The 14555-nt window shown below is 37.8% G+C and overlaps 1 protein-coding gene across 2 annotated transcripts in view; it reads right to left on the reverse strand.

Moving 5' to 3' along the window:
• The window catches only part of ano2b (anoctamin 2b), a 115663-nt gene that overhangs the window by 35926 nt on the left and 65182 nt on the right, over positions 1-14555 (reverse strand). For both annotated transcript variants that reach the window (XM_041780781.1, XM_041780780.1), the window contains 4 exons: positions 13934-14045; positions 11132-11189; positions 10906-11006; positions 592-734 (listed from right to left, as the gene is read on the reverse strand). In XM_041780781.1, the coding sequence (XP_041636715.1) occupies positions 592-734; positions 10906-11006; positions 11132-11189; positions 13934-14045 (414 nt within the window). The remainder of the gene's footprint in view (positions 1-591; positions 735-10905; positions 11007-11131; positions 11190-13933; positions 14046-14555) is intronic.

The following is a 14555-nucleotide window of genomic DNA, read 5'->3' on the forward strand; positions in this document are numbered from 1 at the left end:
CAGAACTACAGTAGCCTGCTCCAGGCCATGGAAAGATGATTGAAACTGAAAGCCCTTCAAAATAAAGTGTCACATGTTAACTACTTACTGGCCTTTAAAGGCTGAACATGAACTTTGCCGATTTTTTTATACACAGCTGACATTAATTATGCACAGGGATGGAAAAACCTTTCATCTGAGGCCAGTCTCCTCTGTTTATGTGCTTTGCTCTGTGATGGACATGAATGTAAATCCTTTATTTTAAATATAGAGTGCATGCATTTTCGCATGAAGTCCTTAAAACTAAGTAACAGGAAGTATTTTTTGGCAAACTACCAGTGCTTTGATTTAATTCTGATTTAAGGGAAAAATTGTCTGAGGTTTGAAAAGATCTTACTAAGGGCTGAAACAAACTTCTTATGAATAAAGTTGGGAAAACCCCTTCCTCATGGCAACAAGAAAGCAACTAAAAGTGTTAGAAGTAAACAGGAAACAATCAGGAGTCTGATTCCTGCAGATTACATAACATGTCTTAGTGATGCACAGGAGTAACCATCTGACTGCATGTTGGTGCCCTATTGGCTGATCTCTGAGGGTATTTTTCAGACTCACTCATTTCCATGTACTCAGGCGTGAGGCCTTCAAAGGGGGCCAGGGCGTAGTCCAGGTTCCACTGCTTTGGAGGCCTCTCGTCCTCGACCTCCGTCTCCGCTGATCCTTTATCCTTTATTGTTCGCACCAGCTTCTTCAACTTCCTGTTGGGATGAAAGGACAGGTGGAGGAGAGGCTGATCAGAGAATGGAAAAAATCTCTCTGTATTGTTAGTGACGTTGATCTCATCTAAAGAACAATTCATTTGAAATAAACTCAGGTAATCAAATTTAAAATAAAATCTGTTGTATAACTTTTTAGCAAATGCCAATTAGTGTAGTTCATTATTGCATATTTAATTTTGACATCCTCAGAGCACTGAAAGCCTCAGACCCCAGGCTTAGACGAGTAACTGCCCAAAGTAATGGATACAAACTGAGTATCCTATCCTCATTGGTTATTCAAAGGAGCTTTTGAAGCTATATAAAAAAACACTGTCTATAACAAACTTTTTTACAGCTTCAGAACAGACAAAGAAGCAGAGCAGAGGCAGGCCTTCAGCCTTAATGCAAACAGCTACAACACGAGGCCTGCAGTTATATCAGCCATGCTCCTAAATATGCATGGCTAAAGTCCTTCTTAAAACACAAGATACGTTTTAAATATAAATAAATAAATCACGTCAGTACAGTTTGTCTGCAAAAAGATATGAGCTACTGTACATGTATTCAATAGAGAATCATGTCATGTAAAAAAGCGTGGATCATTGGGGCCGATGGCGAGAGCACCATCTTGCTTCTCTGTAGCTGGGTGTTCACGCTTGGGACGCCATGGCTTATCAGCAGCAGTGGGGGGAAAGCCATCGCTAAGAGGAGGACAGCATGAGCTATTCACAGTGGACGCTTTTGTCTTTCTCGAGACTACTCCAAGTAAACCATGTTGGATTTTAAGAGGTTACAGTTGAGATCATCAGTCTACGAGGACGATTATGGGACAACTGACTGTAAGACTCAGTTTCCATTTGTAAGGTGGTGTCTAGCTGATGGAGCACTAGTTAGTTATTTCTTCGGATGAGTCACAGGTGTTATCAGTGGAGGATGTTATTTGGTTGTTGTAAGTTGCAAAGTTATGGTAGCAGCTAATGTGCTAAGTGAATGCTAAAAGTGCTAATGGGAATCTAAGTCCTGCTATTTTTTATGTGCTGTCTTTCCACAATCATTTCTAAGGTTTGGTCATGTGTGTTATGTATAAAAAGCAGGGTACGTTTGCTTACTGTTGGCTTGGTTGCTACTGTCTGGGTCTTGGATTAGGTTAGGAATTAAAAATGTGTCCCCAGTCCCACTTAAGCATAGACATAAAGCTGTATCACAGTGTTTCTGTTTTTAAAAGTTGCTGTTAAAAGCAGGTTATTGGTCATGTGGTAAATGTCTAGTTGTTCTTGTGCTTTTCATGGCCTCCTGCCAACCTGATTAGGCATGAGTCTGCAGGAGCTACGGGGGAATGGAGGCGGGGATGTAGATGGGAGCTGGTGAAGCAGTTAGCTCGGCTGTGGCATTGGTATAGTTGAAGTTTAATCAGAGCTGGACTACATTTCTTTATCAAAAACGAGCAAAGAGCCGCACTGGACCATATTTCTTGATCAAAAACGAGCAAAGAGCCACACTGGACCACATTTCTTTATCAAAACAGAGCAGAGAGCCACACTGTAAGCTCCTCTTGGCGGAGAGGATGTTTTTGCTCTTTTTCTGACTGGCCACAGTGTTTAATCAACATCATATTCCACAGTTCCCAAACTATGGCAGCGTTTACCAGCAGATCTGTTGCAGATCGTGCAACTACGTCACATGTTGTGTCACTCTGATTGGCCTGTGATGAATGTGATGGGCAGAACGTTCATCCAATCCCTCTCCAAGAGATTTTTTAACAAGTTCTGCCCTTCCTAAATGCCTTGATAGTCATCTCTTCCGGATGAATGTGAAATATCCATGCAGTGGACATATGAAACAGTCTATCTAATATTATATGGTGGGTCAGAACACAATGTCTTCACTTTGTTTTGACAACAACTACCTCTGGGCTCAGATGAAACTCTCCAAGTGTATCAGTTTATTAGGAGGCTGTGTTAACTGCTGACTTTCAGCTGACTGTGTTCTTAAGGTCATCATTTAATAAAACTTTTATTTTATTTACATTAGTTCCCCATCAGTCATTACCATAGTAACAACTATTCCTCCAGGGGTCTATACAAAGAAGCAAGGCGAAACACACAAAATCAATCAAATACAAAAACATTGATAACTCACAGTAGATCAAAATAGAAAAACAATAACAAAAAACCAAGAGCTAAAACATCATTACAGTTGCTGAACAGAAAGACTCCTTGCGAAAATCTTTTTGTTTGTTTTTTATAAAACAACTATACCAATACAAACAGCCATGGATACAGCTGAAAGTCCTCCATTTACAAGGTAACTGGCTGAACTAAAACACCCCTCTTAATTTCATAATTTTCACAGTTTTAAATGTCGACTTCTGAAACAGTTTACCTGTCCCTCCTGGTTTGACCGCCATATTTGTCTCTGTGCAGTGACTAGTGATGCACCAATGCTTTGATCGATACCGGCCGATGGTGGCCTTTTGAACTCTCTCAAAAATGACAAAAGCAATAAGAGACAGTGTTTGGAGAAGTTTTGACTTTGTAGCGAGCACACCCTCCTGCTGTCCAAAAGAGCCGAGCTTGCTGCAAGCAGCTTTCTTGTATGTGGTTGAAAGTGGCTTGAAAATAGTGGGACACTTTAATCAATCTGGCCTTACTTGGGCGTAGGCTGTGCAGGTTCAGTTGGGTGTGTCCAGTCCCATGCATAAATTCTGATAAACCATGTTAAATATGCAGAATAACAGTGTGTTTAATTAAAGCAACTGTAATATCAATGGGTTTATTTAAGCACCACCTTGACAATGTTTCTTCCCTGAATGAAGGAAAAGTCAAAGAAAACAACAGGGCGCACCCTCTCTGCCAGCTGTGATGACAGCTGGGACCATCTCCAGCCCCCCTGCGGACTTAAACAGGTTAGTTGAAAAGATAATGGATGGATGGATGTTTAAAGTATAAAAACGTTTCTACTAAAACCAAAGAACAAATGAGGACATTTTCTCTCCTTTCCCAGGAACAAAACACACTGACACAGTCTCTTGTGAAACACGAGCAAGCATTTACAGGAGTACTGTAATACTAAACATTTAACAAACTGCTAAGAGTCTGGACAAGCAGCCAGGAGCTGACTGTGCTCAAAGAAAACACAGACACTTCCAAAGAAAGCAGGCTGGCATCAAACTGAAGCTGTGATGCTGACATAGGGCTGCTGGGAAACACAGCAGGAAAACACTCCTCCAGGCAGGTATACGCAGTTTTATGTGTGTGTTTTTGTAACTGTGTGAACAGTTTTTAGACACAAAGAATGTGTATGAGCAGTTGATAAAGTGTTGGGAGACATGAAGGGTAGGAGCCACAGGCTGGATACGAAGGATCACTGGTTCTCAACTGTATGTTTTATCCATTTTTAATAAAAATATATGCATAAAATTAGTTAAATGTAAAGCTGGCCTGGCCCCTGACAAACCCAGAGAATGGGGACTCCTCTGTTGTGGTTTATCAACAGTATCAGTGGTTGTGTGTTGGATCATAGCATTGGTGCTAGCATACCAGCTAACAGTTCCCTCATTTTGGAGATGAAAAGTTTGTCAAATACAATTGGGTTCTGATGTTGAAAGTATTTATTTATATGTGGCACTTTTTAACGTCTTTTCCTGCCCAATTTTGCCACCAATATCTGCCACTTTTTATCAACTTTGAACAATTTTTGCCTCTTTTAATCAATCTTTGCAACTTTTACAAATTCAATCCCATTTCACCCGTTTTATGACCATTTATTCCACACTGAAGCCATTTTTGTCCTCAATTTTAAACCCTTTTCTACCACTTTTTCTGCCGGTTTTTGCTACTTCAAAACCAATTCTTGCCACTTTATGCCAATTGTTTCCTCTGTTGAGCAATCATTACCAATATCAACCCCTTTTCACAACCTTTGATGAAATTTTTTGCCAATTTTGACCACATTTAACTATTCATTATGCCCATTTTTGCCAATTTGACTGATTTCTTACACTCTCTGCCCAATTATTTGAATAATAAACACATATTTGCCAGTTTAAACAATTTTTCACACTTTTTTTATCCCATTTCACCACCTTTTCTTCCCATTTCTGACACTTGTGAGCCAGTGTTTTCATTGTTATCACTTTATAAGTCCATTTTTGCTACTTTTATCTATTTTTAGCCACTTTACCAATTTCTGCTGCTTTAAAATCCTATTTCACCAACTTTTCTGCCATTTTCTTCCATTTCAACCCATATTAATCATGTTCTTAAGGAAAGAGATTTCCATTTTTATGATGACTATATACTACAGCACAAATGAATCAAAAACAGACATTTGTTGCTTTGATAAGACTAGGTATTAAAAAGGTTAAAAAAAAAAGAAAATGTGGTTATCAAAAATTAACTTTACTGTGGACCATGACTTTGCTGACTCCATGGGCCCCCAGTTTGGCTTGGCCCCAGAAAGCTCCCTCCTTTATTTCCCCTTATGGGCAGCCTTGTCTGCACATTACTATGCCCATTGAGGTCAGAAAAATCATGGTCTATTATGAAGTTAAGCTGTGAAACTATATGTTACATTTAACATGAATAATACCCACTCTTATCAAAGCAGCAAATGTCTTTCTTAATTCATTTGTGCTGTAGTAAATATCCTTCCAAAAAATGCAAATCCTCTTTAAAGACAGAATAAATTGGGTTAGAAATGGTTAATGTGGGTTAAAAATGGCTAAAAGTGGGTTTAAATGGCTAAAAGTCGTGGAAAAAGTGGTGAAATGGGATTTTAAAAGTAGCAGACATGGGTTAGAAGTGGCCAAAATAAAATAAGAGAGGCAAAAAAATGTACAAAAAATTGTAAAAATAGGTTAAAGTAGCAAAAAGGGGGTAACAAATAATGAACTGTGGTTACAATAGTCAAAAGTTGGCATAAACGAGGGCGAAAAGGGATTTACAGTAGGAATAGAGGGACAGCACAGGCAACAATATGCAGAAAGTGGCAATAATTAGTTTAGAAGATTTTTTTTACTTTTTAAATTTTTTATTTTTACTTTTATACATGTTCAAAATAAATAAATAAATAAATAAGTAAAATAAATAGAAGTGGCAAAACAGGCAGACAAAAGTGGTGGAAGGGTTTAAAATTGACAAAAAAGGGTTTAGAAGTGGCAAAAATGTTCTGAAGTTGGCAAAAAATATTCATGGGAAAATGATGAAAACTGGTTAAAATTTGGTGAAAACTGGCATCTGATGACCCCCTCTCAGTGTCTTGTGACTCCCAAGGGGGTCCCGACCCCCACGTTGAGAACCCCTGCCTTAGAGGACCACAGCTTCTGCACATGGAGCATGCTGACACAACTATAAGGGCTCTAGGTATGGTGATGGTGTTTTGTTGCATTTAAACCTTCAGTTGAAAGAGTCATCCTCCTCATCCTCAAGCTGGGGATGCTAAATATATAAAAGCAACTAAATGCTACATTATTTATGTCATCACAAACACAGGAGAGTTGTACATGCTTTCAATCATTTAAGAACAGTGATTGCATAAATGTTAACTGCTCTTGAAACACACATGCTCACAGTCATACAAGCTGCCTCTAAACACTCAGAGTCATGTTGGTGAGAGAGGGATCAGGGGTCCATGACGTTAGTCAGGTCACTCACTTTCTCTTTAATGTACTTTCTCCACCTCTGTTTTTTTTTCCTCTTGTGTTGTAGCAACAACATTGTTTCACTGTGATCATCGCATCCTGGGAAAAACGCAAAGCATCCCTCCACGGTGTCACCAGGCATTCAACTGGGCAACAAGCCAGTTTATAAAAGAAAAACCTGCTCTTAACCTTTTAGTGTAGACGTTTTAGTCTTGAATTAAACATCTGATAAGATCTAGAGCTCTAGGCCAGTGTCAGTTATTCCAAATATAACTCCACATGAGTAAATCATTTTTATTTTGGTGTCAACATGAAGTATACAAATGTTAATGTTTACCAGGTAGAGGCTGGAAGTGTTTTCTCTTTAACATCATATCGTGGATGTGATTGTATGCATCTGTCCCAGTATGTTCATGCCCCCTAGAGGTGGAAACACTTACTACAGCTATAAATAAACTGTACTTCGAAACAATGCTGAGTAATCAAGCTTTAATTTAATTTCCTTTAATTGAAAAATAACTATCAGCCAATCCAAACAGAGTGTTGTTTATGTTTCTGTGCCTCTGTTCTTATCTGATACCTCTAAAGCCCTTAAACTCTGGGAACTAAGTTAAAGTTGTAATATATTCTACAACCTAAGCCTAAACCTAACCAATTGTTTACATATTAAAAAGACTGGGAATGATGTAAACAACCACCCATGAATACTTGGATATATTGCTGCATAAATCCCTTTATGATTACCTACATCATCTGTATCTTTAGGGATTTATATAAACTGTGGGATACACACTATCTGTGACCCATTTTTAAGGTTTCACACTGTGAAGTCCTCATTTTACACCTCAGTACGTCACGATGAGTCAACAGGACCTTCCTGTCCTGAAGACTCCTCCAAATCTGAGCTAAAACACACCCTTCTTAATAATTCAACAGGTCGTGATGGAGTATGCCAGTCACCCGTTTAGGAGTTTAGGATGACGCTGTTTTAAAGTCTTCACAGACATGGCTACTTATGTACTCATAACACTGCTGTCAACTTACTACAGTGTTTTTTAAATTTAACAGTAAAAGGCTTTTTCATACATGATTTTTTTCCTAAAGCATTTATTCAACTCAAACTGAATAACATAGCTACTGAAACAACACTGGGCCCCATTCACTAATTATTTATAAGGAAACATTTATTCTAAAACCCACTGATGCCATAACACTCTTCCATTCAGCAAAGTTTTCTTATCTGTGATTTATTCTGAGCTAGAACAAAATCAAACTCTCAAGAGCACGTTCAGTCACCCCGGACACTTCTGGGCTCTATGGCAGAGTGGATGGGCAGGCGTCTGTCCAGCCTCTCTGACATAAAGCCCAGATCAGTGGACATTGTCACCCACCAGGCATTTCCAGGTCAAGTAAGGCTGCTCAATGCACCCACCTTCATTGGTACTACTTTTTTTGAGTTAAGCTGTCTTTTGCCTTTCCTAGTTTGCGCTGCTGGTAGTCCAAGAATACTTTACGAGTAGCACACAGGATTAACCAGGAAGGCCACTTTTAACAGCTTTTCTCCCTCATTATGTGATATACCTCAGTGAAACTAAACCAGTGCCATTAGTTGAGCAGAGGTCTTTTTGTAATCTTTGGTTATTGTTTTGCTTGAGAGCCCCCTGGTGGGATGATTTAGATACGTAACTTTTTTTCCTGAATGTGTCACTGCTTTTGTGACACAAAAATAGCTTAAAAATGTTTTAGTTTTGCATTTTGAATAGTTGGCACAGTTGTAAAGAGCACATGGCCTTTTCATAGCACTCTTCATGCAGAAATCACTTCATACCCTCCATCTGGAGTTCTCTGCTGTGGCATGATGCCATCTGCAGAGAAACTATCGAGTCACATGAAAGCTTTCATTTTTAGGACAGAACTCTGTGGGATAGCTGCAACAATCTTCTTTCTTTACCTTTTTGATTGTGATCGCCTTGATCTACATCAGCGTCGAAACACTGGTGGCCCAGGGGACCACATGTGGCCCTCCACCCCACTCAATGCAGCCCCTAAGTCAATTTCAAAAACCAGCCAATGATAACTTTAATTAAAAAAAGTAAAAATCTGCCATTTTGTTTTTATTTTAGTAAAATTGTTTGAAACATATCTTTTGATTTTTTTTATTTACACCATTTTCTCTCTGCTGCCCTGAGCCCTGCCTTTTGCTCTCTGACGACCCCAGTGGAACAGGAACTGATGCGGTATTTAGAGCAGGCTTCGACACTAGAGGGCAGAGTAGGTCCAGAGAGAGGGCTAGTGAGGAGCTGAGTGACTAAAGCCTCGTTAAAAGAGAGTGTGGAACTTGTTTCCTCTTAAATGTTTGAATGTTGTTTTATTTGTACTTCATTTTCTTTCATTTTTTTATTTTGTTTTGATTGGTTTTTACTTTATTTATATTTTTATACAATTTACTTTTAGAAGTTTGACTTGGTTAAAAAATATGTATTTATTTCTTCATTTCATTTATTTATATATATTTTATTTTTTTTATTTTTCTAAATTTTAATCTCATTTTAATTCAATGTATTTCTTGTATTCTCGTTAATTATTTTATCTACTTTTCACATTTTTAAATTTTCATTTGTTTTTCATTCTTAAACTTTTAGTTTTTTTCTGTAATACCTTTTATTTCTTTTGTTTTTTACATTTTTTTATTATAATTTAATTTTAATCTTAAATGTATTTATTGTATTCTATTTAATATTTTTAATTTCATTTTCAAGCTTTTTGATAAAGTATTTTCTTTCCCTTTTTTATGTTAAGATTTAATTCACTTCAAGGGTTTCTCAACAACGTTTTTATATGTGTCACTAAATGCACTTGCAAAAAGCAAATATGCAAGTAAAAAAACAAGTAACTATAGTGTCCACTGCATTGAAAAAGCAGCTTGAAATTGATTTTATATCTACATTTATCACATTAAATTAAATATTTCTATTTGCACTTTGGTTCAAAAGTTTTTATAATTCCTGATCAAGAAAGCAGCATATTTTTTTTTAATTGAATTATTAGTATTTTCAGAGGTTAGATTCAGAATATCTCACAATTTGAAACAGTTTGGCCCCTTGGCATTGACAAACTAGAATGGCCGTCTGAGGCGGCAGACCCACGCCTAAGCAGCGCCACCGAGGAACTTATGCTCCCATTGATTACTATGGCGTTCAAAATTTTGAAGTCTGAGAAAAACCGAACAGGTGCGCGGATCATCACCAAAATCTAATTGATTCTTCCCTGTCACTATCCCAATATTCCCTGAAAGTTTGGTGAAGATCCGACTTTCCATTCTTGAGTTATCTTGCACACATACAAACAAAAAAGATACGGAACCCTTTACATAACCCCCTGCCAATTTCATTGGCGTGGGTAAAAATGCACGCATCCCTCTTTCTAAAAGTGCACATAGGGATAAAATTATGAAGGCTGGAACAAGAACAATGCAGCCATTTGACACCACCACCCACAATGCTCTGAACACAATAACAGTCTACATGTGAACTAAACTAACTTCAGATTTTTATTAGGAGACACTGAGCCCTTCCAGCAGACCCATTCAGAATTGTTGGAAGTTTAACTTTTTTAATTGACAGATCAATCTCACATCCCAAGGGAGCTTTTAGGGCCAGGCAGCACATTTCAAACCTATTTAAACATCTAATATACTGTCTTCACTCTGCAGCCCCAAGAATTCCTCACATGAGTGCTTTGGCCCTCAGTATAACACTCTGGTTTTGACGGCTGGTTCTGAGGTGTGGAAGCTTTTTAGTGCCTGAATGTGAAGCAGATAAGCAGAAGGTATGTATATGATGTGAGCTTTGCTGATCCCTCAGGACATCCTGCAGTGTATCCTAGTGAGAGAGCAGCCTCAAGTCAAGACGAGCACCTCTGTTGTTTGTGACAGTTGTTATAAACAGAGCTGACCTCTGATCTTTGGGATTTGCATGTAAAAGCTGAGCTATTTCACAACATGAGAAGCCACTGTACAAACGTGGAGGAATGTTTTAGGAATGTGGCAAGAGACTGTGAGTAAGCATGCGTGGATGTTTTATGATGTTCAGAGAGATGCTATGTTTCCTAGTTTGGTTTAGAGCGCTTAGGCATGGATTTTTACAGTAAGCCCCGATTTTGCTTACATTTCCACAGCCAATGCCCATCCAGCTTCAACCACTGTTAAAGAAATTCCAGCTCTTTTTTGATATCTAGATTTTGCTTTTGCATTTTGCTCTGCTCATTCTTTAATCTCCAAAACTGCTCTTCAATTGTACTGTTTTGTTTTTTGTCAATTAAACAACAACAAAAAGCAAAAACAAATTAACAAACAAATAAACAAAATAGCCGGCTCCTGTCGTTCACATAAAAAAAGCTGCCTCTTGTCAGTGACTCTTTTGTATTAGAGGGTTTCATTGCTTAACTACTGTGTTTTTTCCTCTTTTGTGTCTCAAATCTCCTCTTTTTACTCAGTAAGCACGTGAAGAAAAAGCAAACTAGTCTACTCACGGGATGCCAATCTCAAAGATGTTATTCTGGATCAGCTGCTTCCCCAGCATGATGATACTGAGCTGAATGCACAGCTCAATGAGGCAGCCTCCTGGTGCACACTGAAGAAGACATAGACTTGTTTTTACATTTATTTATCACCTCCTCATCTTTGACGTGTTCGGACAATAAGAAAAAAAACTGGTAAAAACAACAACAACAAATACAAACAAGTTGAATAACATACCTCTTCCATCCGATAGTCGTTGAAAACATACACGTAATTTCCTGGTCGACCAGCAAACCTGCAAAAACAGAAACCAGGGTAGGACTATAAGGACTTTCAAGGACACATCAAAACAGGGTTACCATGATGCCAAAAACCGTATCATAGGGTTAGGGTTAGAGTTACTGTGTAGGTGTAGGTACTCAAGAAAGTGTCTGTTTACAAATGTCACATCACCAAAATGGGCATGTTTTGCAAAAATGAATGTATGTTTAGGAGTCAGTGTGTAATCCCTATTGTTATCATTTTACTACAATGATATATACAGTGTATGTTTTTTAAATTTTGTTTTTGTGTAACTGCAGGGCATCCCTGGAAAAAGACTACGGTCCAAGCCCCCCTCCCTGCTTAAATAAAGTATGCATTTTAAGAAATAGATAAAAAACTCTCCCCAAAACGCAGAAAAATATGAAATTCTATGACTGCACAAAAAGGTGAACTTTTGACTCTAGGTCTACAACAAAACCAGTTTTCAACCAATTTGCTAATAGTCCATATATAAAGCTTTTTAACAGACAAAAAGTTACTAATAACTTCTAACTGAAATTACTTTGTGAATGAGCCAACAGCTGTTTATTTATCAAACAAAAGGCCAGTGTTCACGGCATAGGGCGGTCTAAAGTATCCTCCCATTTTTTCTAATACTTTGTGGATTTTTTTCCAAGGCCTGGTCTGTTAGATAGAAGTCATAAATGTTTCTGTTCTTCAAACTGTTTTGTAACGTCTGTATTTCTCATAACTGGCTGAAAAACTATCCTCTGAATCAGCAAAAAAGGGGAAATACTGTTTGAAAAAAGTATGAGTTCTTGAAAAAATAATAGCTGCTGCCTTGCAAAAGCTAATGGGGATCTAAATAAACAAACAAACAAAAATGTCATTACATAAGTTGAACAAAGGCAGCCTTTTAAGTAAGGCAAAGCAATAAAAGGTTTAGTAGTTTGACATACTTTTCTTATAATAATGATCTTAAAATATTTGCTTCAGTTTTTTCTGTTTTCTGACTCCAGAGGAATCCAAATATCTGCTCTTCAAAGCAATGTGAGCTACAAAATGAAAAGATAACTTCAAGAGAATTTACCAAAGAGATCTTTCCTAGAAGTGTTAGCCCCCCCCCCCCCCCCCAAGGTTGTTAAATCTTGTCCATCTTGCACATTTTTATTGTCATATATTGTTTATGGACACCTCATTGAAGCACAGTGATTGGTCTATTGGTCCATGTAATCAGAGTTGTGCTGTTAAAATGATAAAAACCACACAAGACATTCGAGCTACAGCCTGTTCATTTCTGACGACCACTCTCACGACCGTTTATCTGAGACGCCGTGTATATCAGACAGGAAATACACGCTAACACTTTCAAAATAAAATCCATTAAACTTCTGTTTAGGGTGAGGGTGAGGGTTAAGGTAACAGTAAGGATACCAAAAGTTAAATGTCAAAAACATGATCTGCAAAAACTAATTACAAAATGTTTTATAAAGACGAGTACAGCTTACAGGAAAAATCTTGTCCTGCATGAAAACAGTGCAGCAAGCTTAGCTTACATAGCTCTACTAGCTGCCTAAGTTGTGTAACTAATGGAGCTACAAAACTAATGAAGCTTCGTAGCTAACTGAGCTAAAGCTAAGCTTACAAAGCAGCTACGCAAGCTACATGTCTGTTATATTTTTAGCTGTCAGCTTTAACTGCTATTGCTAAAGCTCAGAATGTAGCAACGTAGCTAAGACAGCTCAAGCTAAGCTCACAAAGCAGCTATATAAGCTACGTAGGTATGTTATCTATGTAGTTTACGTTAGCTTTAGCTAAGTTCGCCTAAGCTCATGTTGCCTAAGCTAAATAAGTTGCTAAAGCTAATTGTTTTAAAAGGCAACTACAAACACACAAGCACCCACACACAATTAAATAAGTTACACTAATTTGTCATTTGGTTTGTCCAATCAACTGGCTTGTCTGTACTTTGTCACTTTATGTCTGTGTATTGTGTGTACATGTTTGTTACTTTTCTGTTTTGCATGAATTAAAAAACTAAATTAGCTATAGATAACAAAGCTATGTAGCTAATATAGCAACATTAATATGCAGCTAAATCTAAGCTCACAAAGCAGCTATGTAAACTATGTAGATACGTTATCTGCTAAGTGAAATTAGCTTTAGCTGTGATTGTTAAAGCTCGTGTTCCAAAGGCTAACTTAACTATGGATGACGGAGCTACCTAGATTACGTAGATAAGTAGCTAATGTAGCTAAAGCTAAGCTCCCAAAGCAGTTATGCAACATATGTAGATACATTATCTATGTCACTACGTTAGCTCTAGCTAAGTTTGGTAAAGCTCATTTGCTAAAGCTTACTTAGCTACACTGGCCTATATAGTAACGTTGACTATCTAGCAAGCATAGCTATGTTAGCTCTAGCTGTAGCCAATGAAGCTTAAGCGAGCCACTGTTCATGTAACTACTTCTAAAACAGATCTATGAATAATTCAATCCCAGATTAGATATCTGACTTTTTTCACCATTTAAGAAATGTTTTAAGGCTGGAATTGAAATGTGGTTATTTCATGAATGTACCTCCCAGACTCTGTTTATGAATGAAGTTTAAAAAAAAAAAAAAAAAAAACCTAAACTTGGAATACGATGTACGGCATTTCCTTTCTGAGATATACGGTGTCTCAGATCATGGTATGTGAGCGTGGCTGTCAGAAATGCACGGTCTGCAGCCAGACCCCTCTGAAAAACTCAGGCTAATTTAATGTGCAAGACTTACCGTCCCTTAAAGAAAGCCACGTAAAAGATGGGTGCGTAAGCGTTCATAAACTTGAGCAGGAAGGCCTTCAGGATGAGTCGTTCTTCAAAGTTGGTTTCTGTTTTAGGGATTTCTGTAAAATCAAGGAAGGAGGAAAAATTAGTCAACTTGGCATGGAAAGATGAAACTGACCTAAGAGAGAAAAAAAATAAAATTGCTGAAAATTTTGTATGCCATAGTTTGTTTTAATTATTGCATTACATTTCTTCACATTTGTTTTTCAAGTTTTTTTTTTTTGTTAGAGAAGTAACCAAGAGATTAGTCTTTTTGTGGATTTGTGGAGTTTCTGTTGGTCTGACTGTTGAACTGGAATCATACCATAATCATTGTGCTGGAAGTAGGTTAAAATGCACCTCTCACATGGCACACCCTCACTCTCTCCTTCCTCTTTTCTCACATTTTTCCTTTTCATTCTTTTCCTCTATTTCCGACGTTTTGAATATGAATGTTAATGTGGTCGAATCCTCCCGGGATGACTGATGGAATGACTGGAGCGTGAATACATCAAAGTTTCATCAAATGGTCGACCACGAGGCAGACCGACTCATTCTGGCTCTCACACTCACAGATGCAGAATGAAACA

Source organism: Cheilinus undulatus, linkage group 23, assembly GCF_018320785.1.
Source record: "Cheilinus undulatus linkage group 23, ASM1832078v1, whole genome shotgun sequence".
NCBI lineage: Eukaryota > Metazoa > Chordata > Actinopteri > Labriformes > Labridae > Cheilinus > Cheilinus undulatus.